We start from the raw sequence: 26,736 nt of genomic DNA, 5'->3' as shown, positions 1-26,736 counted from the left end.
ATTACGAGACAACCGCTCTTAACCACTACACCACACTGGCTCTCTCACACTGGTTAGTACACAATGAATGTCCACAATAAAGGCAAAGCATAGGAATCTTATTTGACTACTATATCATGAGATGCAAAAAGGAGGATGTGGACTGTTCATACCACACCTTTTACCTTTTTTTTTTTTTTAACCACACAGTACAGTAACTTGGCAAGCTAAGGTGTTGGATTCGGGGCACCATTGATGCACAGCAAATTGGCATTTATTTATGGTGATGTGCATTTTGGAACTAAGTTTAAATAGTGATATTGTGCATGTGTCTTTATTAGGATGGAGACGCTGTCCATGCAGTTTTGTTATCCAAGTATTAGGAAAGGTGCAAATTCTGATGGGTGGCTGTGTTATGGTTTGTGCTTTGTTTCAGAGAGTTAGGCTGGTTCATCTTTAAATGTGAACTGAATCAAAAGCCTCCCCCATGCTTATTGCTAACTAACCCTTTAGCTTTACCCTGAAAAATATACACAAAGTATCAAAGTAATTTTAGCCAAAGCATGTAATTCTACCTGTTCACCCTGAGGCAGATATTGATTACCTGCCTGGCATTGGATACACCCCCTGAAACCCTTCATCAAGCCTAGGTCTCTTTCAAGCTCCAATATTTTCCCTTCAGCGGTCTTGGTGTGGATGCATCTTAGGTAGGCAAAATGGACCTAGATACTAATGCTTGGGTCTTGAATACAGATTTGTGTCATATGCAGTAACATTGAAATATCAAGAAAGTAGAACTCCTTTTGCCTTCTTGCTTTTGCTTCTGACAAAAACCCCCACAGCAGTCTGCATTAGTTAGATGATAGTCAAAATCTATACAGTTGTGCCTTGGAAGTCGAACGGAATCCGTTCTGGAAGTCCATTCGACTTCCAAAACATTCAGAAACCAAAGTGCGGCTTATGATTGGCTGCAGGAAGCTCCTGCAGCCAATCAGAAGCTGTGGAAGCCCCGTCAGATGTTCAGGTTCCAAAGAACGTTCACAAACTGGAACACTCACTTCCGGGTTTGCAGCGTTTGGAAGTCAAAACATCCGAGTACTAAGTCCAAAGTACGACTGTATAGTCCTTAGACCAGGGGTTGTCAGCCTGGTCCCTACTGCCCACTAGTGGGCGTTTCAGGATTCTAGGTGAGTGGTAGGGGGTTCTATTGCACAAGCTGAATCCTCCTTCCATCGAGCACTGGTGGGCTGTTAGGAAATTTTACCATCCAGAAAGATGCATTAGTGGGCAGTAGGTATAAAAAGGTTGACTACCCCGGCCTTAGACACATATCAGTTTAGAACAGTAGTTCCCAATTGGTGGTCTGCGGACCCCAGGGAGTCCATGGCACCATTCACATTATAATTATTATTTCTTATAATACATAACAAAAACGACCATAGAGATATCGAAATTTTGAAAAGTAGGGGATCCATGGTTTAGCTCTTGAAAAATGGGTTGTCTGTGGTGCTTAGCTAATTGGGAACCACTGGTTTATAGAATGGAACAATTAATTCAGTAACTTTTTTTCCACAGTCGTAATATGTTGTTATGTCTATTATTATTATTATTATTATTATTAGTAGTAGTAGTAGTAGTAGTAGTAGCAGTAGTAGTAATTATATCCCACTCTTCCTCTCAAAGGAGCACACGTATTCAATTATCGTAATTTTACATACTGCCTTTTATCAAATAGTCAGTGTGGCCAGCTATAAAAGAGATGAAATCAAAATGCTTAGACAAACAAATGTGTGAATTAGGGGGATTCAAAAATATGACCCTTTCCCCCATCTCTACCAATCAAGCATGGGTCAGACCGCCACTATGGATTGATCTAAGTGCAGAAAGTGTTGAGATTTCATCTACAAGTTTGTTGGTAACAGTAAATATGCATTTACCTGTCCCGCTTTTGCATTTTCACAAACAAAAGTTTCATAGTACTTGGCAAATTCTGGTGCGTGGTCATTTATATCTAAAATCCGGATGAAAATGGGAGCCTGGGTACTTTGCTTGGGGTTGCCTGAAACAGAAACAATAGCCACAATCTTATACCATAATTCCCACTATTTCTGATGTTGCAGTGTCAGTGCTGATCCTTATGTAGCAAAATCCACCCACCTTGCCAGAGGCAGGAAACAGCATATCTGGCAGAACCCCAAGGTTTGCAGAAGTACATAATTTATATTTTTTTAAAGCCATCCCAAGTTTTCCCAAAATCCTGGAGGGGCGGGTCAAGGAACAAAGGGTGTATGTGTACATTCATATGCAGAGCAGGGGAATGGAATGGAAGTCTAACAAGGCTGTTACCTTGTTGTTGTTGTTGTTTTATCTTTCATCTTGTTATTTATTAAGGCTGTTACCTGAATCTCAGCTAGAGATGAGGACACAAGCACAGCCCATCCCTACTCTCTCTCCAGCAAGTCGTTGAGCTGCTAGCCCACCAGAGCTTCCCTAACCTGTCCCCTTTACTTTCACTGCACTACTACTACGTTCAAAGCTCTGCCTTCTCAGGGACTGGGTAGTCTCCTGCCTAAAGGCCCAAAGTGTACCTTCACAGATCAGAAGACTTTCCCACTTAGGGAATTCTCCATTCCCAAGAAAGGAGATATATGAAGTCACCAAGGTTTTGTGCATTACATCTGAAAACAGAGCAAGGCTGGTGTTTGGGGTTCGAACCTTCCCCTGTATCTTCATCTGCCAGACTTTATTTTTCAGAAGGAAATAAATTTATTGCTGAAACTCTTGGGCTGTTACCAGTTGTGGGTGGCTTGGTGGGGAGCCACTGTTCATATGACCTATGGTCATTCATGTGACTGCTGCATACTGAGAAACAGAGGAGGTGGGATAAGGCAGAAACAAGGTTGATGCAGTGCAAACACATCTGTGAGAATACCAAATTGGCTCTGTCAATGTATTAGCACCACAGCAACCTCATCACTCTTTCTCTACCTCCCACAGCCAGAATAGAACTGAGAGAGAGAGAGAGAGAGAGAGAGAGAGAGAGAGAGAGAGAGAGAGTTGAGCAGATCTAAGAGACATGACAACATACACATATTTTGCTACCAGTTTGGCAATAGATCTATTAGTCCTCTCAAGAAAGATACACGAAAGGGCCTCTAAATATTGACTGGGGAACCATCTCATAAGAGGATATATTAGGTGTCGTTATTGAACCCCCTGATAAAAACTACAGTAACACACAAGACACCATTTCAACCCCTGGGTGGTTCTATAAACAGCATCTTCTCTTTTACGATTTACAATGTAACCCTATGCATGTCTACTCAGAAATAACTCCCACTGGGTTCAGCAGGGCTTACACCCAAAGACATGTACATAGAATTGCAGTCTAAGTGTTAAACTGTAACAATACGTTTTGCATGGATCTGTAAAATTTTTAAAGGACATATATTGTTACAGCACTATGTGTGACCTGTGGGGGGTGTCTAACAAAACATTTACACTAGCCCAACAACTTTTAGCTGTATGAAGTAATTGCCCCACCTGCTACTCTCCCCACACCTCCCCACATGTCAACTAAATCTTCTCCAGAGGGTTGGGGGGAAACTCAGAGTAGATTTAGGGTGGTATGGAAGTTACATTGTGCAGCTAAAAGTCATTGCACTCTCATAGCTATTTAGTTGGATACTGCCCAGAATATATTGTTGCAGTACTGGGTGTGATATTGTGCAGATATATATATATATGGAAACACTTAAAACCATGCAACAGGATGACCTGCCACTTACTGATTTCAGTTGCTATGACAGTGAGATTGTGCCATGGGGCCGCTTCTCGGTCAAGTGTCTTTGAGACAAATATGGACCCATTTCCTGAGTGGATGTTGAATATTCTGTCCAAATCAGTGTGCCGATCCAAAGTATATCTGTCAAATTACAACACAGGCTGCCTCTTGGTCTTCTAGTCATACTGTGATTTTAATTAATTTTTTGAACATTTAACAGAGGTTTAAAATAGTGCACTTTATAACCAGTATATAAGTACACACACACACACACACACACACAATCTAACTGCTGTGCTACCCAAAATACGTTACTAAATATTTTTACATCAAAATGGAGTTGAACCTTACAGTAAAAGATGGGAAGAAACCAGAATCCAAACATCCAAACAACTGAATGCCAGATGTAAAAGCTCTGTAATATTATAACTGAAATAGTAATCTATGAACTGAACATATCATTTAAAATATAAACACAATATGAAGAACCAAGATTCTTACTGAGTTATGCATCAAATAATGAAATTCACAGCTCTGTAACAACAAAACAGCTATGTGAATTTCAACTGAAGTAAACATAACTATTCAAAAAGAAGTGATATATGGACCAGTCTAGAAAAATGGTAGGAAGTCACATGTTGCAGTTTTACTGCGGAAGATTTTGGCCTTATAAGTTGCCTCGATAAGAGACTACTTTTGAGTTACCGTCATCCAATTTACTTATATGTCACGTTTCCAAATAATGCTCAAAGTGGCACGCAAGAACCATACATAATCCATTCTGACCTCCTTAGTGTAACACATAATAATAAAATGCTAACGACAGTAATAGCAATAATTATAGTACTGTGGACTTATCCTTGTTGAAATTAGTAAGCACTTCAATAATATCTTCAAATCACAAGATTTCAACAATGGCTGTTAAGCAAGATTTAAGGTTTTATGCCTCCCTTTTTTCTTTTTATTTTGTTAGAGAAATGCAAGGACATTGCACACTTGATGCCTATTTGCGCTGTTTGTGGAAGTTGACTTACTTTATTATGTTCCTTGCTGCATCCGGATCCTGAGCTACCACTTGCCCAATGATACTACCTTCCCTGGCATCTTCATCTACTTCTAGTAAATTAGAAGGTATGCTAAACACTGGTGGTTCGTCAATATCTTCCACATAAATTTTGACCAAGGCTGAGTCCTTAAATGGTCCCAGGTAGAAAAATCGCGGGTCAGGATGAACGTTGGTTGCCTCCACTTTTAGGACATAAAGATTCTTCTTTTCGAAATCTAATTGCTTGCAGTCAAAGGTGGGGTGGGGGAGAAGAAATGGAAAAGAATGTCACATAGAAAAACAACTACATTTCAGAAGGATAACGAAGTAGAACTAGCACTGTTGGAAACCACTTGATATAAATCTTTTTGCTAACTCCGAAATTTCTATCTGTCCTGTGATCAGTCATACTACTAAGTGGTAGAGCACCTGTTTTGCATGCAAAAGGTCCCAGGTTCAAGACCTTGCATCTCCGGGTAAGACTGGAAATGTGAAGAGTCGCTGCCAATCAGGGCAGATAATACAGATCTACATGGGCTCAAAGGCCTGACTTGCTATAAGGCAGATTACTATGTTCTTATCTATCATCCACCAAGACAGTTTCCCAACTGTTCTATTCCATCACAACAAAATGATGGGGGGACGACGACATGGTAATATGTTCTCTTCTCAATTTCTGACAGTGTTTTGTGGGGGAAAGACGATAAACGAGGCAGTATCTTGCCACATTTTTACTCTTAGTAAATTTTATTATATTACTTTAATGTGCTTAGGTAAAGGTAAAGGGACCCCTGGCCATTAGGTCCAGTTGTGGCCGACTCTGGGGTTGTGGCCCTCATCTCGCTTTATTGGCCGAGGGAGCCGGCGTACAGCTTCCGGGTCATGTGGCCAGCATGACTAAGCCGCTTCTGGTGAACCAGAGCAGCGCACAGAAATGCCGTTTACCTTCCCGCCGGAGTGGTACCTATTTATCTACTTGCACTTTGGTGTGCTTTAGAACTGCTAGGTTGGCAGGAGTTAATGTGCTTAGATAATTTTTAAAGGCAGTGGGGAAAAAGCATAGAGCTAGCTACTAATACAGTGCCCCACTTTTCAAAATGGTGCACCTACTCCTGCCTCCTCTAATTATATCTTCACCATGAATTTGTGAGGCTCGTTAGGCTGACAGATTTGGATTGGCCTAAGGTCACCCAGTGAGCTTCTTAACTGTGTAGGGAGTTGAACTTGGGTCTGCTCAGTCATAATGCAACACTAGGTATGTTCTCCCACTGCAAATTCTCCTTCCTCAGTCTTGTAAGACCTACTTGAAACATCCCATTTCCAGGTACACTGGTACCTTGGTTGTCAAACGGCTTGGCTCCCAAACAAATCGGCTCCCAAACACCGCAAACCTGGAAGTGAGTGTTCTGGTTTGTGAACGTTTTTTGGAAGCCGAAAGTCTGACACAGCTTATATGGCTTCCGATTGAATGCAGGAAGCTCCTGCAGCCAATAGGAAGCAGTGCCTTGGTTTTCGAATGGTTCTGGGAGTCGAATGGTCTCCTGGAATGGATTAAGTTCAACAACCAAGGTACTACTGTACTAGTATGTTTGACTCATTTAGTTTTAGTTCCTGCTTTCCACAATAACAGATACACCATTTACCACTGTGAAGATACTTCCATAGTTTAAATTTTGTGAACGGGAACTCTCACCAAGCAACTTTCCATCTCCTCTTGGGCTGTGTTGCAGTTGCTGGCTGCTATTTCTTGTCCCAGCTTTTGAAGCAGAGAGGTGAATAATATCCCATTTTCAGACTTTTCTTATAACCCGAACATGTTAGACAATGCGTGAACCAAGTTTTCAATGTCATCTTGGGGAAGTACACTCACAATTTTGATTCATCCATTCAGCGTGAATTTGTGAGAGCGAAGTGTCATTATGTATTTGTTATACCAATCTTCAAAACCTATGCACCAGACTCATACAAAATTCCGGTATTTATTTCAGAGTACATTCCATTGAAATCAATGAAACTTACTTACCCAAGTGAATGGGCTTAGGGATTCAGCCTTAATTGCTGCAATAATGATCTCTGAAATAATAATGGCTCTGATAAAGGCCCCTCGTCAACTTAATTTTGCCTACTGTGGCATTTTTAAAGTTTTGTTTGGGGTGGGTGTGTTGGTTCTTATATATCCATCAATACAAATCACTGTTTCATCTCTCTGAGATCTGCCAAAACACACTGCATGTTGCATGCACCATTAGCTGCAATCCACAAAATCAATGACTAATTGCTGTTGACTCAAAATTACACCCATTCTAAACATAGTCCTGTAACAATCAGTAGAATATATATATGTGAGCCAGAAATTGTTCTCATTTAGGATAAATCTTGGCACCTTCAGGATGCTCATTTTTAACTAAAGCTGAACTCAGCAAAGAGAGAAAAAACGTTCATCAGGAGAAGATAAGGAAAGAAAAGAGGATGTTTAGCTTTGCCCAGATCTCCTCCTATTCACCCACTTAACCCAGAAAATGCCACTGACAATCCCCCATAATAATATTACAAAGGGAATATGGAGTTTTGAATGGTGCATTCATTAACATTTAGTTTGGCCCTTGTAATTACAGTGTAAAACTATGTGATGTTGTACTGACAAAGTAAACCTAAAGCCAGAAATGCAACTTGAATTTTAGTAAAACTGTTCCTGCTTTGCTGTCACTTAAACTTGTGAATTTAATTGGGTGACTGTTACTATGGCTCTTACATTCCTTGGGAGATGATGGTGAATTGGCAGAGGTGAAGGAGCAGTGCAAGCTACTCTCCACACAACCTCCAATATGAACTGGGCCTGCCCTGTGAGCACTTGGATTAGGCAGACCATGCTCCATCTCACATGATCTCCTCTAGGCTTTCCAGTTTGAAGGATTTGGCTTGTGTGAAGGGCACAGTTCAAGCAGGGTCCATCTGTATAGTGGAGAGAATTGATCTACCAAGCTACTGCAGCGCTGTTCTAGCTCAATATATGAACCAAGTGAAGAGTTATAGTAGTCTATGGGTAACCTGTGCTTTGGGTTACTACTCTCTTGTAATCTCATAGGGTTAAATTTGATTAAGTTTTCCCATTAGTGTAAGGACTTCTGTCTGTGCAATAGGACTTCATCTCCCTCTTCTCCCCACCCACCCAACCCCCAATCAGCTCTGGAGGGTTGGGGTGTGTGGAAATCCTAGAACAGTCTTGGGGGGGGGTGGCGCAGGTGTGTACAGGGAGAAGAGAGAGAGGAAGTCTCATTGAACATGTGTGATTCCTTGTCCTAATGGGATAACTTGACTGGACACATATAGCCCACTGTTTTCCCAACAAAAGTTTTGCCCCTCTCCCCTTAAATCTGGGCTATGCCCATAGTAGGGCATGTGGTCCCCACTACAGCAGAAAGCTGTCCAAATATTTTAATGTGCATACAATTTAACTCCTGCCTAGCTGCGAGCTATAACACATACTGTAGTTTAGAGGCACATACTACACTGTTGAAAATAAATAATATGTCTATCCTGCAACCTCCTTGCACTATGGAGAGACAGGGTATAGATTTGTTCTGGCACACAAATTATTATTATTTTCTCTCACTCTTTCAAGATAACCTGTGAGTAGAAGTCATCTGTATGCTAGCCAATGGGAGATCAAGAGAGACCTGAGAGCAGATGCCCTGGGCCAGCAGTTCCTTAAAGGAATTTGCCCACAGAATTTCTTGACCTGCAGGTGTTTGAGTGGAGAAGACAGCCAACAGGCATGCAGGGAGGACACAGGTATGAGGCATCCCCCCAAAAGCTTGAGACTGTTAAGATCCCATCAAAATATTTATTAGTAAGGTGAGAGGAAGCCTTAGAACCCAAGTATTGCTGACACAATTTCAATTTGTGCCCATCTCCTTTAAAGGAAAAGCAGTAGCTATAAGGCCACATTAAATTTATGTGTGTTCACATTTTATATATATAGCTGTTTGACAGAGTCCAGGCAGCAGGGAAGGTCTCATTAGTAGACCAAAGGCTGCCCATGGAATGTGCTCATTAGAGGCTGGAATTCCTCAGACCTCTATCTTCAGGACCAGATTTCATAGTTTGGCTGTCTCCATTCACTGCAAACCAAACGGCAAGAGTTCACCTGGTGGGCTGCTTTGTGAAGCTAACCACCCTCCCTTACCCTGACATATCCATCCTTCAGAAGTTGTCATGCAGGGATGTCTGAATGCATCTGACAGGCCTGAGCTCCCAAGGATATCTCTATAGGTGAACTGACATACTCAAAACAAAACAAAAAAAACCACACCACAAGTTCTGAAGTTTAACGGTTACCTGGCAATGAAAAGAAGAAGAACAGACATAATATGCTAGCTTCTCTGCAGCTGACCTCACAGGGAACCTTCTCCTCCCTCCTGTCTGGGAGAAAACACACACCCTAAGACCTGGAGTGCTAAGTCCAATAAAAAGAGAAGGAGGAAAAATAAACCTTTTTGACAGTTATAATCCCTTCCTGTGTGTCCTTGTCAGTGATGATATCAAAGACGTCCGATCCATCGCCGGGAGCTATGCTGTACTCAATCTCAGCATTTTCACCCATATCGGGGTCATTGGCTTTTATTCTGCCAAGCGAACTTCCGAGTGGTGCAGACTCCAGGGAGCTGAACTGATATGTGCCTGGGAAATAAAACAACAATGCAAGAAACTTGTGAGAGAGAGTGTGCACACATTCATAGGTGTTTCATCTGCATACATAATTTTAAAATGCCATGAGAAGAAACAGAGAAGGCTCCTCAGTGGCCTGGTGAGTTGAGGAAAGCACCACAAGACAAGAGTTAATCTGAACACAGTGGAAAGGAGTACCTGTCAGAGACAAGGGTGTGTTTTTTCTTGTGGTGGGAAAAGATTATACTGCTTCAAAAGCCTCTTACCGCTACTTTTCTTGCAAATGTTTAAAAATTCAAATGCAAATAGGAACCCTGCCGTGGTTATGGCACTAACTGTCTAGTGCCATTAATGATCTCCACCCCCTATTTTGAAAATTAAATCTAAAAGCAAGAATGGTTTCTTTAGTTTACATGGCCTCAGAAACTGGTGGATCTTGGAAATGGAACTGCCACTGGGTTTTGCCTGAAGCAAAATCTGAGGTGGTTTTGGATGGCTCTGTTCAGGCAACACATGTGTTGGACTTTTAAAAAGAAGTCCTCTCTTTTTAATGTAAATAAGCCCAAATTTCTCAGTAGGGTTTGTCACCTTTCTGCTCAAGGATGGGGTAAAGTCAGGTAACATTCAACTGATCTGTGTGGATATTACATAGTTCAAAGTAAGATCAGCTTTCCAAGCAAGCAGTAGGAAATTCAGTATGCGGGCTCTAATTAGAAACCTGAGCATAGCAGTTTGCTCACTTTTAACGTTGGTTGCCTTCAGAGTTGTAGGGGAAATCTGAGTACACCTGGAAAACTTGCCTAGATCAAATAATGCTTTGTAAAGGTCCAAGTTGTCACTCAGGACTTCTGAGAAAAGCTGAGTGCTCACATACAAAGTGAAGGATGCACAACATCACAGGAGGCCAAAATTTCTTATAGCACAATCCAAACCTTTTGTCCCCAGTGGGTGGGGTTTTGGCACTGCTAATGCACCTTTCCCCAGTAGTGATGTATGGATGTATGATGTATGGAAGTGAGAGCTGGACCATAAAGAAGGCTGATCGCCGAAGAATTGATGCTTTTGAACTATGGTGCTGGAGGAGACTCTTGAGAGTCCCATGGACTGCAAGAAGATCAAACCTATCCATTCCGAAGGAAATCAGCCCTGAGTGCTCACTGGAAGGACAGATCCTGAAGCTGAGGCTCCAATACTTTGGCCACCTCATGAGAAGAGAAGACTCCCTGGAAAAGACCCTGATGTTGGGAAAGATGGAGGGCACAAGAAGGGGACGACAGAGGACAAGATGGTTGGACAGTGTTCTCGAAGCTTCCAACATGAGTCTGACCAAACTGCGGAAGGCAGTGGAAGACAGGAGTGCCTGGCGTGCTCTGGTCCATGGGGTCACGAAGAGTCGGACACGACTAAATGACTAAACAACAACAACAATGCACCTTTACAACTCATGATGGAACGATTGTTTGCAAGCTGGCACAGCGATTGAGCTCTCTGCCATCACATGACATCAGTGTGCTCAGCTTGGGATCCAATGGATCCCAGGCCAGCTCAGCCTCACCCTGCCTCCAGAAAGCCTGATTTCAAGACCACCTGCTGTTTTCTGGAGTGGGAATCCCACTGATGGCACTGCCACCTATCTGTTTGACAGGCAGTAGGGGAATGCTGTACTAAGGCTTGTGTCACTCTGTTGGTAGTGGCTAGCAGGAGGCTGGTTTAGCTGGTGGAGGGGACAACACCCAGGGCTGTATTAAGCAGAGGTGTGCAAAGATCTCTCCCCCCCCCCCCGGTTGCCCATTCCCAGGCATGCAGGAGGGCGGAGTAGGCCGGCTGCCTCAGTGTCTTGCAGAGCCGCCCGCAGCAGAAGAGCCCACCACAGCGCTCCAACTGACCGACGGGTGGGCTCTTCCCCAGACTCAATTCTCAGGCCCTGGATTCGCAGCCTGGTGCCCCTGAGAGCCTGGCACCTGGGTGCCCCACACCCCTAGCGTCTATGGGTAAGGCGGCCCTGACAGCACCTCTGTCCAAGCCACACAGCCCAAGCCTGGCATTGCTCTGCCAGGCTGACATTCTGTGCCCACATATGTTCCATTGGATAATATTGGACATGCTCCTGAATAAGCATGCATAGGCTTTCGCTGTTAAGGGAATGTTTGTTCCTGTATTAACTTCCTTGTATGATTAGGTCCTTAGATTCGGCCCTACTTTGGGTTCTACAGATTTTTGTGCCCATAAGGCACTTAAAAGAATCAGTATTTTCAATATTTGTCTCTTCCCCATGGAACTTCCTGCCTAAGGAAATCTACCAATGTAACTCATCTCTGGATTAAGAAGTTGAACCAGGGTGGGAAGATTTCTGTTTCTTAAAGTCTCGAGTTAGTTGATAATGAATATCTTTGTGCTCCTGTTTATTTTTGCTGTGGCTGATTGGTGATTTGAACTGCATATGGTAATTGGATATTTTAGCTGTTTTAATAATTGAATGGTTTAGAAAGCCTAATTTTATTTTCTAGGAACTATGCTGGAGATGTTCTTTGAACTGAAAGGTGAGCTAAAAATTAAGCGAATGAATATATCATGTCTACTTTGATCAAAAGGCATGGAAACAAAGGGACAATTTCTCTTTCTATTTTGAGTTCTCTTTTCCAATCCAATCTCAGAACTGAGGAGATGTATCATGTTTCTGACACTGGGAATAAATCAGTACTGGATGCTACATAGCAATCAGCCGGTTATGCAGGAGTTCAGATGCATGCACAGGGGCCTATAAGCCCAGGGTTTTCCTCATTTTCTTTCACGTTCAGGAGATTGTTTTAGCATATAATATAGAAAGCCTACAATGCAGACAAATAAGCATTTTCCTTCATAGAAGAAAGTGAGAAGCTTCTACACATGTGGACATTGAAGTTTGTGGCCCAGTGCTACAGCATATGCTTTGTTGATCACCAGGGCTGTCTTAAGCATATCCGGTGCTGTGGTGCAAAGATCCCTCCAGCACACACCCCCATTTCCCAGAGTTGTCAACGTTTATTAAGGGGGGCGGGAATCCTCAAGTTGTTGGCCTTTTTTTAGGAAAGGCTGCTCCCGCCCTTGCGCTGCTGCCCCGTGCTGCTTACACGAGGCCAGTTCCTGTGGCAGGATCATGGTGTGAGGCTGGGAAGCCAGGCACGATGGGGAGGCAGGCGGGGGTCTCATCCGGGCAGGGACAGGCAAAGCGAGCTGGGCCGTCTGCATCGCCGCAGTAGAGAAGCGTGCTCACTCAGCCACAGTCTCGCCATCCTTGCTTGGGGAGGAAGGGGGGAGAGAGTGTGTGACTGGGAGGGGATTGGGCAGGGGAAGAAAACCTGGTTCGTGTGAAGGAGTGCAGAGGTGGTGGGGGCAGCTCTGTGCAAGGCGGTGGGGAAGGAGGGAGGGGCGCTGCGGGCAGCAGTTGCAGTGTGTAGCCACAAGCGCAGGGATCTTTTGAGGTAGAGTGGATGGGGGGAGCGGTGGTAGAGTCATGTTTATTATATGCAGAGCTTGGGATACAAGCACACACCACACAGCCGAGGAGGTGGTGTGTTGCGGAGCCAGCAGAGAGAGCTCCGGACTGCAGGAAAGCATCCGGAGCCTTCCCGCCTCCGACAAGCACTGGAGGTGCGCAGGCACCAAGCCCCTGCTTCGCCTCACTTACCTCCCCGCTCTCCCCTCCCCAGACTCTCCGCCTGGTGCTCTCCACTGCTTGGCACCCTGGCTCGCCACACCACTATGCCCAGTGGTAAAGACGTCCCTGTTGATCACAACCAACACAATCACCTGTTTCAGAGAAGCTACCAAAAGTGGGATTTGCTGTTTGCAGCCCATCTCCGAGTGCTAGGCGCCTGTTTCATACTAGCCCTGACTACAGAGATGTTCCTGAACACTGTCATATAGGGCAGAGCCATGAAAAAAATGCATTACATGCAGGGCCAGGTTTAGGTTTGATGAGGCCCTAAGCTACTGAAGGTAATGGGGCCCTTTATATGTCCAGCTGTCCTTTGTCAACAACAAATTGTCACTGTTTTTTGTGTTGAATATATACTATATGGCGATTTATGGACCCAATAGGTATCTAAAGCACATAACAAAATATGTATTTTATCAAAGTAATTGTTGAACTGAAATACAATTAAGAAGTATGCAAACAGTCCATACAGAATGTAGATACCCTATATATAGAAATGAGCAAACCAGTGATATTTTAGGGAGCAGGCTGGCAGGCAGGGCCCATTACTTACATTATAGGGGCCTACACAACACAAAACACTGTTGCTATATGTAGGTTTTATTCTATTTGTTTTTATCTTATATTTTGGAAATGTACATCCAGTTTTTTTGCCTTTAATTTTTTTGGGGGCCCCCAAGAAAGTGGGGCCCTAAGCTATAGCTTGTTTAGCTTAAACGTAAATCCAGCACTGATTACTTGAGTACTTGAGGTCTGAAGTACTCTGTGACCTGTCTGTGGGCCACAGTCCTAAAGGTTATGAATGAAGACTTTGGAATGTCACCAGTGAAGCATTGGTTGATCTTTTCTTTTCAGAACAAACTATGTTGATGAAGTCGAGATCACTTTGTGCAGAGCAAAGTGAGAGACCAAACAATGTGGAACATGCTAGTTCATTGTGCATGTCAGAGGGTCTATTTCTTAGTGCTCCGTCATATAAAAGCCCAAACTTCCCTCTATGTACAAAAGGAGAACATGAAGGAGAGGGCTTGACTAACTCCTGAGGATGTTCTAGTTTTCTTTGGGTTTGTGTGTTTATAACTGGGAATATTTATAAGGTTATTTTTATATTAAAATACATATTTTAAAATATACTGTGTCCATGTGCAGTCTGAAGTTACGAGGTTTACAGAGTGGTAGCCATGGTAGCTTGTTGCAGCAGATACAAGAAAGAGTGTTGTGGAACTATATTTATTACAGTATATTTATTATTTCATAAGCTTTCCTGGATCACATTAATTGGTTCTTTTGTGTAGAGACTGGGCTATTTGTCCTATGCAGAATGCTGAAAGCTACTGCTGGAAGATAACATATATCACTCTGGAAGATGAACAGCTGAATGAACAACTGATTGTGTGACTGGCACAATACGCAATTAGATAGTGTAATAGTGTTGCCAGAGTAGAAAGAGGGACAGATTTGGCATCTGGGTTTACTGCAGGGTCTGGTCCCAGATCTCTGTTATGTGGCCTGTAGTTGCTGATGAGTGGTTGCTTTGGGATAGTTGTCTGGGGCTTTCTGTAAGTACAGACCTACCACCTAAGACCTGTGAAATTGAGGTGTCTATTGACTGATGATAGCCTATAGATCACTGATTATGTTTGAGTGGTTTCAGCTGGGAACTATAAATAATGACAAGTGGATTTCTGTCATTTTCTCTTCAAGGTTTGTCCTGTAGTAGTACCAATCTGGCTTGGTTGATCTCCCACATCAATGGATGAGGGAGGTGATGTGGTTTGATTAATGCCTGATGTAACTTTTTTCTATCTTGTGAGTGTGATGAATCTGAGTTGATGCAATTATATCATAGAGATTGGGTGTAGACGATAGATTTTGTAGTGCATGTTCTGGATGCACTTCGGAATCATGTAAATAGATGTAGCAGACATTTGGTTTCCTATGTATAGTGATACTTACCAGTAAATGTCCATTGTACGTATAATTTTACAGTAGTTTCAAGAAAGTGAACCTGCTGTCTGAATAGATCAAGGCTCAAGTTGATTGCAGGTTGAAGCTTATTGAAATCTGGGTAGAACCGCTCAAACTGTCTTTGTTGATAAGTCCAGATGATAAAGATGTCATAAATGTGGCAGCTGAAAACTGGCTAAAATGTTTTAAATGGTTCCATTATTATTATTATTATTATTGTCGGATTGGTGTTGGTTAAATGTTTAGTTGGAGTTGGTGGTTATTTTAATTTGGGCATAACTGTACACTGTCTGTTGTTGCTGTTGATTTCTATTGATTGATTTGTTTGTTTGTTGCTTGTAAATGATATTTTGTTTTCTTAAAATGTTTGATGTTTTGTTGTGTTGTGTTTTTATATATGATATTAGCTTCCTAGAGTAGCTGGGGAAACCCAGCCAGATGGGCGGGATAGATAGATGATAGATAGATAGATAGATATAGATAGATAGATGATAGACATAGACATAGGTATAGTGTGTTTCAAGGAGAGGAAAGGCTTTAGGAGACAAACAATGAGAATGAGGTATTCTAAATCAGCCATGAGATGCTGGCATACTTTGGGTCCATCCAAGAGTGCCCATGGCAGAGCAATTGTTCTGAAGATAAATGTTCTCCCTAAATCTGAAATGAAAGTGAGTATTACGTGGCAAAGTTTGGTGGCTGGAACTCCATCTAGGATGATATTACTGATGGCTTATATCCCATCCTTGTGGAGATACTGGTGTAGTCTAGGGCAGTGTTTCCCAAACGTTTTTGGGCAACGGCACACCTGTTTACCGGGAAAAAATCTCGCGGCACACCACCATTAAAGCCCCGCCCCGTGACGTCAGCGCGCAGCGTCACGCCGGGAGGGACGCACAAAAGTGAAAGTTTTTTCCCTTCCCCTTGCCGGGGTGGGAGGAGGCAGCAGAGCGAGGGACTGAGGGACGGCGGCAGCTGAGGCGGCGGCGGCTGTTGTGGTGGTGGCGGCGATAGCGGGCGGAGGAGGAGCCGTCGCCGGGAGTTGCTGCTGCTGCTGTTGCTGCTGCTGCCCGGACATGCCGGCCTCCTCCTCCTCCGCTGTCTCGCGCTCCTCCCTTTTGCGCGCGCTGCCCCGCCGCTCGGCACCAGCACCGCGGAGCCGCCCCCGGCTCGACGCGGATCCTCGCCGCCGCCGCCTCTCGCCGCCCGACTCGCCCGCCTCCCTCCCACGGCACACCAGCCGGTGTCTCACGGCACACTAGTGTGCCGCGGAACACCGGTTGGGAAACACTGGTCTAGGGTACTGTGTTCTGGAAGCTTGTCACCGGATTGTCATTTCCTCAGAAAGTTGGTTGTATTCAGAACCAAGCACGAGTACTGGTGGCATATGGCCTTCAAACAGAGTCCGTATATCCAAATGCCCCATCTGTGATGGTACCGGAAGCCTAAACTTATGGGGCACCTAAAGTGCCATGGTTTCTGTAGTTTGGGTAGTAAATAGAAAATGTTTAGTTGAGGCTCCTCAGATGTATGGCTTTTGATTTGCACTTTGGTAGGAAATTCCTTCATCAGATTGTGTAGATCTTTCTGGTATTCTTCGGTGGGATCTGATAATTGGGTACTGTAAAATGTCATGGTGGAGTTGCCTTGCAGCCTCATGTCTGAAATGTTCACAATGATGACTGCTGCTTCTTTGTCAGCTCTTTTAACTATGATGGCAGTACTATTTTCGAAATTATGCTGTTTGCTGATTACCTCAGCTTGGGCATGGAAGCAAATGCGATCGACATAGAAATCTAATCCAGTTTTATGACCATCTGGGAGGGTCCAGCCACAGCCCTTTTTTATCATGTCAGGTGCAGCAAAGGAATTGCATGATGACTGAAAAACAGTGGGATTTGAAAGGTGTATTTTTCTACCTGCATTTGCACCAAGAACCTAATTAAACTCATGCTCACACAGTCAATAAACAGAAGCAATACCATGTAATCACAACTTGGTGTTAAGAGCTTGAATTTCAATTGGCAAGAGACAAAGCTGAAACAGCTCTAAATCAGTGAAGGCAAATACATAGCAGCACAAAAGAAATCTGATAAAATGTCGGTGTAAGAAGGGACACATTTTGAATGTTAAAATAACTGCTTTTTCTTAAAATTAAAGGAAGTAACTTGAGTGCACTATACCAGTCCTGTAAAAGCATCCAACCAAGATTTAGTAAAAGGGGAAAGGGCCCTTTAGGGGGAGATGTGGAGCTGTACCTACAATTAAGTCAGCATACAAGGTGCCCATTAGCTGCCTTCAGCATACAAAAAAACAGGAAGAAGACTTTGGTCTAAAGTCAGCAGTGCACTCTTTTGAAAGGTAAGGCAACTATGAGCAGAAGAGAAGAAGAGAAGAGAACATAAGAGGTATTGCTTATTACATATAATTTAAATATGGATTATCAAGGTGAGGGAAATTTTCCTTGTTGTAAATAATTTTTCTGGGATAGTGGGGAAATGTGAACTTTTCTAGAGAAAAAGCAAGTAGCAGCCGAGCCTCTCCAGTTTTTAAGGCAACTGTAGTTCTTGTATCTACTTGGTGGTTCCAAATATCTGTTCTCTGTGAATCCACTCTAAGATCACAAGGCATTTCCATCTTTGTCTGTCTGTCTGTCCCTCTCTCTCTCACACACATATATTATACCTGGGCGCTGCTTTGCTCAGACAGAATGGGAGAAATTACTGCTAGAAGCAGATATGGTTCGTTATTGATCTGAGATGATGAGAGATGCTCTGGCAATCCTCTGTGCTGATTTTGCGTTTTTTACCACATAGACATTTCTTCCAAAATCACTAAAATAAATCCACAAGGAAACTTAATTCAGAAAATTAAATTCTTAGGCAAACAGAGGGAAATTTGAAGAAGGAAATATATGTGAATGCAGAGTGCATTTTCATTTAGCACCTGTCATGTGGTAGAGCATCTGTTTTGCATGCCTGGGGTCCCAGATTAAGTTCTCAGTGTCTCCAGGGAGGAGACACTCTCTGGAATCCTGAAAGAATCTCTGCCAGTCATTATAGACTATCTGGACCAATGATCTAATTCAGTATAAGGCAGCTTCCTCTTCTCCTATTGTCAGGGGTTTAGGAGCAGAGGCAAGGGCAAGGGAGGAAACAGAGAGCGAAGGGGAGGAGGCAGAAGAAAAGATGAGTGATGACGACGACCCGAGATCTCCGAGTCTTTCCAGTGAATCAGAGGATTCACAGAAAGGAGCACCAGTGGCCAGGGCAAGGGGGGAGTCTAAGGGGGCACCCCAGGAAGATAGAGCCAGAGGGGACTCAGAGGAGAGCAGTTGGAAATTGGGACCAGCGTCACCGCCAGAGAGCAGGGAAGAGGAAAGGAGCCAGGGGGCAAGCGCTGGCAGCTCAACACAGGAGGGAGGGCACGAGTCAGGAGTGGCCACACCTCCATCGGGGAGCGAAGAAACGGTTAAGCGGAAAGTGGAAGGTTGGGCGCGCGCGCCAAGTTCAAATGCAGAGGAAGGTGGCGCAGTAAGCAGCCCGGAAAGGGAGCCAGGTCCTAAAGCCCGGCGCAAGGAGACAGGAGGGTCCGGGGGGTCAGCGTCAGAAGAATCCCGGAAGGAAGAGACCCCAGGGGGTAGAGGGACCCAGAGGAGGACAGTCAGGCGGAAAAGGTGGAGCCGGGCTAGGATATTAAGTTGGTGCACACGGGGCGGAGACTCAGACGGAGCTTCGCCGATCTAGCTACTAGACGTAGAGTTGCGCGCAGCAGCGTGAGAATGGAAACTGTAACTCAATAAAGACTTTTACTTAATGATAGCTGGCTAGCGTGATCCTCTGTGAGCTAGGATCTTCAAGCAGCTCTGACACCTATGTTCATCCATCTTAACTTTGTGGGTAACAAAGTGGGTAAATAAGAATAAGAATGGAAGAAGTCATTGGAACTGTAACTTTAGCTCCAAAAAGCTGATTCGCAAATCCCTAATATTGGACCAGTATCAGAATAGCTGGATGTTACAAATTCCTTTGACTTCCACAATTTTCAACTGCTTTATAATGTGGGGGAAGAAGAGTAATGGTGGAATTGACTCTTCTCCCGGATATATGTAATGATGATAGGGGGATGAGTTTCTGGGATGGGTACAAACACATTTTCCAGAATGTGTAAGAAAGCTGTCCTTCCTGAGAGCCTATTATCTGCCACTAACACTCTGATTGTTATTCCAGTTCAGTAACTCCTACCTGACTCTTAATAGCCAATTTCTTGACTCTAAAATAATCCCTACTCCTCTCTTTTCTCAGGTGGAGTAGAATGGGAAGAAGCACAGCTAGCCTACTCAGCAACAAAAATAATTAACACACCTGGATATAGGTCTCTGAGGAAGATGGGTAGTCCACATATAACCCTTGAGATTTATTGTTTGGTGGTCAGTCAAGATTAGAGCCGAGGTCTTTGAAGATGAGCTTGATAAATTATCCCCTGGATCTGTTACATATGTGCAAGTGTGTAGTCATTCGGGGGGAAGGGGGGTAGGCTAGGCGCCTCCTCTGAATGGGTCCATCTGACGCCAGTGCAATACATGCACTTTGCCCAATCTGTATAACTGACAGAGTTCAAGTCAAGTGGAAGATTATGCTCTTTCTCTTATGTCTTGCCATTGCTGGCATGCTCAAAGAGGACAGGTGAACAAGCAATGCTAGGAAGGAGGAGAAGGTGAAGGGGCTCAAGGGCTCTCTGGTATTGCATGTGCTTTGCATGCAGAAGATTCCAGGTCCAATCTCTGGCAGCTCCAGATTTCACTGGGAATGTGCCCTGTCTGAAACCGTGGAGAGCCATTGCCAATCAGTGTCGACAATACTCATTTGGAGGGACCAAAAAAGTCACCTTGGGTCATGGCCACACCATACACTGCAACACAGGAAGCTGACTTATACCAAGAGCACACCATCACTTTAAAGCAACCTTATGTCCCTTTAACTGACACACATTCTCCCAAAGAATCCTGGGAAGTGTAGTTTGTTAAGGGTGCAGGAACTCTGCAAGTGGTCTCCTAACAACTCTTGGAACCCTTAACCAGAGGTAACACTGTATGTATCTGAATATGCACGAGAACCTGGAACCTCTTGGTAGGGACAGCAATTTGCGGGGAGGGGTGTGTGCCTTGCAATAGTAACGCTGGGCAAGAAAAAGTTGAAAACATTTATTTTCAATCTCCACTCTAAATTAGCTCTTTCCAAGGTGGTTTTTCCACAAACAAAGCAGCTGTCAGGATATGAAAACTGAGTTTTCATATAGTGGAACAACTGTATGATGACATGAGCCTTCGTGAGTCAAACCCCTCTTTGTCGGGTGCACAAAAGCTTATGCCACAATACGTTTGTTGACTCTTAGTGATTTGATATGCCAGTGAATAAAGGGCACACTTACTTGTTATTTGAGGCTGTAACTAAAATAATCTAAGACCTTAAAAAGAAGGCACACCAATCTCCATAGGCTCTTATTTCTTTTGTGCTCACAAAGAAGCGACGGGGAAGAGTAAAAGCTAAAAAAAACACACAACCCCAACAGCAGCCTTGATATCAAAGCTTCTTTATGGGTACCTTCTAATATGTAGTCTTTATGAGACTGTCACTGAGTGACATACACTACAGCAAAATATATGTGATACTAGCCTACTTTGGGTTCGCCAACTTCAGTATGATTAATTACTCTATCACACCCTTGCATTTTAAGCAGACCTCTGAGCTAAGTCATGAGGAGAAGTGAATACATATATTTTATAAGCATGATAAAAAAGTGAACAAAACCGATAAATAGTAGAAAGCAGAGAGCGGCTAATAGGTTACAAAGTTTTAATTTAGTTGGGCTTTGTGGTTTTTGAGGAGCACAGGGGTGGGGTACAAAAGGTAAAAGGTAAAGGACCCCTGGACTGTTAAGTCCAGCCAAAGGCGACCATGGGGTTGCGGCACTCATCTCGCTTTCAGGCCGAGGGAGCCGGCGTTCGTCCACAGGCAGCTTTCTGGGTCATGTGGCCAACAGGACTAAACACCGTGATGGAAACCAGAGTGCACAGAAACTCTGTTTACCTTCCCACCACAGCAGTACCTATTTATCTACTTGCACTGGTATGCTTTCGAACTGCTAGCTTGGCAGAAGGTGGGACAGAGCAACAGGAGCTCAGCTCACTCTGTCGTGCGGATTTGAACCACTGACCTTCCGATCAGCCTAACAACACTGTCTATGGCTCCATTTGTGAGAATAAGTGCCTGAAAAGGAGAGCTGTTTTGATTTGCATTGCTGCATCATCCACGTGTGTGTATGAGCACATGTGTTGCAGCATGTGCTGCAATGATCAGGCACATCATGCCGGTTGCAGCTCCTGGGTGTAAAGTTTTGAGAACATCCCCTTTGTCACAGCACGACCATCAAGTGCTGTGCAGTTTGTGAAGCAAGTAGGACGGAGAAGGACAGTGGTGGCTATTTAGTTATGTGACTGTGGGATGTGACCTAGATTGTGCGCAAGTTAGATTCCCAGCAAGCAGAATGCAACACTTTGCCCATGTAAGGTGGCCTGTCAGTGGCTAAAAGTCCTGGACATTACTGGACATTTGGCAGGTCAAAATATATTGGAGTTGCTGCTTTCTGTTTCATGGTTTATGAGCTGTGCAGAATCAGGCTTAAAGCTATCACCTGACTCTTAATAAATATTTTATTTAAAAAAATAAAGCTATCACCTGACTCTTTAGGGCCCTGTGTACCTGAAGGAGTGTCTTCTCCTACATTGTCCAGTCTGGACGCTGAGGTCCAGTTCCAAGGGCTTTCTAGAAATTCCCTCACTGTGAGACGTGAAGCTACAGGGAGCCAGGCAAAGGGCCTTCTTGGTAGTGGTTCAAAGTGTTGGTGCTGATCTTTAAAGCCCTAAATGGCCTTGGCCCAGTATACCTGAAGGAGCGTCTCTACCCCCGTCGTTCAGCCCGGACACTCTGAGGGCCTTCTGGTGGTTCCCTCACCGAGAGAAGCAAGGTTACAGGGAACCAGGTAGAGGGCCTTCTTCGTAGTGGCACCCGCCCTGTGGAATGCCCTCCCACCAGATGTCAAACAGATAAACAACTATTTGACTTTTAGAAGACATCTGAGGGCAGCCCTGTTCAGGGAAGTTTTTAATGGTTGACGTTCTATTGTGTTTTTAATATTTTGTTGGAAGCCGCTCAGAGTCGCTGGGGCAACCCAGCATGATGGTGCTGTTTATAATTCTACAAGCAGCAAAGCTTTGTGTACCTCTAGCATTTGTTGGTTTGTTTGTTTTTGCTTGTAGACCTAACACTATTATGGGAGTTAACTTTGTTTATTTCCTTTGGAAATATTATATATGTATGTATGTATGTATGTATGTATGTATGTATGTATGTATGTTCCTGTGTGACCTTAAATAGCTGCAACACCAGAAGTGCATCTGCATTTACGTCCCCAGATGGTGAAACGTGAACTACAGAGTTTAAAGAGGCTTTTTGAACACATCTGAAGTATTAAATGGTTCATACTCTGGGGGAATCGAGGTGGATTGTCATTGACGTCGGTCAGCGTGATGTTCACCGTTGTGGTTCCTGATAATCCGCCCATCTGGCCTCCCATGTCTTTTGCCTGGATGACCACTTGGTACTGCTCTCGGTTTTCTCGGCTCATATCGGGCAAAGCAGTCTTGATGATGCCTTATAGGGAAGAGAAGAGGGGGAGGAAATATGAGATTGAAGGTGGGAGTAGGTCGAAGGAGAGTATTAAAATGGATTTGTGTCAGATATGCTGTGCCAGTTAATCCACAGTAAATAAACAAAATTGAAGGTGTATGCACTGAAATAAGGCTTTCAGTCCATGACTAGTTTAATGTCACAGCAAGAAAAGAGGGAAACAAGAAGCTCCCATTACTCAGTGTTTTTAAATTGGCACTAAATCAATGTAATTATCCTTCTGGGGGGAAAAACCAAAAATGGTTACATCTGTCATAATGAAAGCTTTCTGAAAACAACAACAACTTTGACTGGTGGTTATTTTTCCATTTAGGATGAAAGGCTGCAATGAACAAGAGTTTGCAGCCCTCTCCAAAATCATGGCAGGGACTGAAACGATACATGCAGCTGAATATGGTGGAGGAATAATAATAATCAGTGCTTTTTTCTGGGGGGACGCAGGGGTACCCCTAAACATTTTGTGAATCTAAGTTTGGCCTCACTTAGGGGCAGTATTTCAATATGAGCAGGAAAATGACAGTTCCCCCTAAACTTTTTTTTTAAAGCACTAACAACAACAACAGTTCAGACTATAGCTAAGGAGGGACCACATTTTTTAAATATATATATATATATATATATAAATGCATGTAAATAGGAAATGCACACATCAAGGAAAAGGATGTGCTAAGCTTTTGTTTGTTTGTTTGTTTGCTGTGCCACTTTCCTACACACAAATTAGGGTCACAGCCATACCATATTGTTACACCAGGGGAGGAGCAGCAACCCAAACCAGTACCCACCAACTACAGTCTGAAGCAATACTGTTCACTCTTCCACTCTTACAACCATTTTGCTGTACTTTGTCATTGTTCAGTATGGGAAGACCTAACCAGAGGAAATAGTCCCCCATCCCCCCAAAAAAGATGGCTGCCTAACCTTGATGGTTCTTAGAACAGCCAGGATGGAATGAGACGGTGGGGTTTGGGATGGTAGGAAAACAGCATGGAGCTTCCTTCATATCAATGCACCCATTATCAATTTCATCATTTCTGCGCTGATTGGGCTCTGTGCAATTTAGAAATCACAGGGCATTTTCCCTCATTCCTCTTTTTTTTCTTCTTTCAAATTGTATGGTTTCTGAAAGTGGGTCATGATTTTTTATTGAGCTGGCTCAGAAGGTTCCATTCCCTGCCTCTTGCTCTCATTTTGCATCAGCTATTCCAAAATATCACACAGCCGATGCAGCATCCAGCAGCTGTGGCTTGGCATTTGCCACGCTCATGTAAATGATATGCAAATGAAGCCAGACAACCAGGTTTACGAATCAGCTGTCCTTCTATAGTTCACAGTGTGGCTGCAGTATGGCTTTGTCACAGAGCCAGCTAAAGAAGAGGGTGCAAACTGGGCATTTGATGGGGGCTTGAAATCAGCAAATGTCCCTCCAACCAAAAAGCATTCTTCTTGTTATTTTGTGCGACACACACAAGAAGAGACATTATGAGGATATTTGCTGTTTGTTCAACCTGTCTCTTCCACGTCTTGTCCAAGGACCCCTGTGCCCCTCCAAAGATGGAGTCAGCAGTAACTTCTCCAACCAAAGAATTCCCGTTTACCTGGTCCAATGGTGGGCGGCACTTGCAACCCAGCATGGCGGCTCCTGCCTTCCCTCAGAGCCACATCATGTTGGTTTTGGCTGTTGGCCCCTTCTCCTGACTTCCACGATGCTGCAGACTTCCCACCAAGCCCTGGTTTGAATTGTGCCAATCCATGGTGGCTTGGGTGAGAGGCGAGGCCAGGGATAGGCCCTCACTGCTGAGGTTTCCACTCTGGTCCACTCCCAGGGCTTAAATTCGGGCCGGTGCTGCTCTTTTTGTTCAGTCTGCCTCTTCCAGGTTACTAGGGGCCACAGAGTATGCCTTGTCCAAGGACCCCTCTGCCCTCCAAAAAAGGTGGAGTCAGCAGTAACTGCTCCAACCATAAAACGGATGAACATGAATAGTACAGTCATACCTTGGGTTGAAGTAGCTTTGGGTTGAGCGTTTTCGGGTTGCACTCTGCAGCGACCCGGAAGTAACAGAATGCATTACTTCCGGGTTTCACCGCTCGCACATGCGCAAACTCTCAAAATGATGTTACGTGCATGCGCGGAAGTGGTGAATCGCGACACACACACACACAGAGACACACAGACGCGGGCTGCATTCGCTTCAGGATGCGAACGGGGCTCTGGAACGGATCCCGTTTGCATCCAGAGGTACCACTGTATATGAATATATCAATGAAAAACCTTTGAAAAAAAAACAAAAGAAAACTGGGTGAAAATATAAGAAAGAAATACTAAAAGGACTGACAACAGCTCCAGATAATTAGAATAAAGCAGAGCTGGCATAAATGAAAGGAAGCCAAGTCAATAGACATTCTCACCTGTTTCTGGATCCACTGCGAAGTATGGCTGGCCCTGGAGGATGCTGTAAACAACTTTGGCACTGTTGCCATAGTTAGCATCATCAGCATCTGTAGCTGTCACTTGGATAACAGAAGTACCTGAAATAAGGAGCAAAAGAGCAACAATGGGGTGGTGAAAATCCACAATATGAAATGAGGTTATGTATATTGGGCATAGCACTCAACTGGGAAGACCCAGGTACAAATTCCTGCTCCGTGGCAAAATCCACTGAGTGCTTTAGTCCGATCACCTACCTGTGAGGATGAAATAGGGTGAAACCCCATGCAAGCTGCTTCGAGCACCTCGGAGCACAGGTAGGATACATAAAAACACAATTTAAAAGGTATTATTTTACTGATCAGAAGTGAGATAATTAGACAGAATTTAGTTCTTGGCTCCGGCTGGACATCAGTCTGGGCTAACCGAAATAAACCAGAATCATGTTGTTTCAGGTCTTCTAAGGACACCTTTGTGACACCAGAGGCCTGTAGGCCCTACCTTGTCCTGCCTAGAAGCAGCCAAAAGGATGCTAGTCAATGCTGCAGATTCAAAAAATTACCAAGGAAACAATCAAGAGGCTGCAATTTAGTCAGTAAAGTCAGTTGGAAAGGAAACACTGATCTCGCCCTGAAGTACTAGGAGAGGGATTTAAACAAATCATTAAAACATCACTGAATAGAAAAACTGGTATGACAAGAGATCACACACACTCAACACAGCAGGCAACTGAGGAAATATTAAGAAATCAGGTGTGAGAGAAAAAGAGAATATAGAATAATAAGAGGTCTAGGAGAGGAGAAGGGAAAGGGGGAGAAAAGTGACAGAAGCCAATGAAAGTGTCAGCCTATCTTTGAGTTGGGCTTGGCAATCACGCCAATGAACTTCGTTCTAATATTATTCAATCAAGTTATATACCCCCACCTTTCCTTCACAAAGGAAACTCAAGGTGACTAATAGCATCAGCAGAATAATTACATCACAGTAATATCAGATCCTCCAATTGTCCCTAATTTCCAAGGGCAGGCCTGGATTTACAGAAGCCGTCCTGGTTTCTGATTTAATCCTGGAATGTCCCGCTTTTCCTTAGGTTGTCCCTACTTTCATCGGAGAAATGTTGGAGGGTATGGAATAAGACGTCCCCATGGCTTTTTTTCAGCTAGTATTCACCTCTTAGGTGGGCGCCATTGCCATTCTAAGAAAATGTCGGAGGTGTTCGTGGTGAGTTGCGGCACTTCTTTTTTCTAGAAAAATAGCATTGGACAACCCTATTTTCATCAGAGAAATGTTGGAGGGTATGTCATTTCTCAAGAGCAGTAATATTGATTGTAATTACTAAGTGGCACTGTGTAGGAAGGCTTGACTGAGCAGGGAAATAAAGTTCCACAGTCGTCCCACCCATAGACTTAATAGTTAGACTCA

General features: G+C 43.8%; 1 protein-coding gene and 1 long non-coding RNA gene across 2 annotated transcripts in view; one reads left to right on the top strand and one right to left on the bottom strand.

The window, feature by feature from the left end:
* The window catches only part of LOC310714484, a 602,255-nt gene that overhangs the window by 168,879 nt on the left and 406,640 nt on the right, over positions 1-26,736 (top strand). The gene's annotated exons all lie outside the window — the stretch shown is intronic.
* Positions 1-26,736, bottom strand: part of CDH9 (cadherin 9) — a 142,488-nt gene that overhangs the window by 14,721 nt on the left and 101,031 nt on the right. Inside the window, exons 4-9 of the mRNA XM_083519279.1 lie at positions 25,296-25,415; positions 22,686-22,853; positions 9,301-9,488; positions 4,798-5,051; positions 3,768-3,904; positions 1,917-2,038 (exon numbers count right to left, since the gene is read on the bottom strand). Coding sequence (XP_083375405.1) covers positions 1,917-2,038; positions 3,768-3,904; positions 4,798-5,051; positions 9,301-9,488; positions 22,686-22,853; positions 25,296-25,415 — 989 coding nt within the window. The remainder of the gene's footprint in view (positions 1-1,916; positions 2,039-3,767; positions 3,905-4,797; positions 5,052-9,300; positions 9,489-22,685; positions 22,854-25,295; positions 25,416-26,736) is intronic.

The sequence above is a fragment of the Podarcis liolepis genome, assembly GCF_965112155.1.
Source record: "Podarcis liolepis genome assembly, chromosome: 8".
In the NCBI taxonomy this organism is placed as follows: Eukaryota; Metazoa; Chordata; class Lepidosauria; order Squamata; family Lacertidae; genus Podarcis; species Podarcis liolepis.
This window is presented reverse-complemented; position numbering and strand designations above follow the sequence as displayed.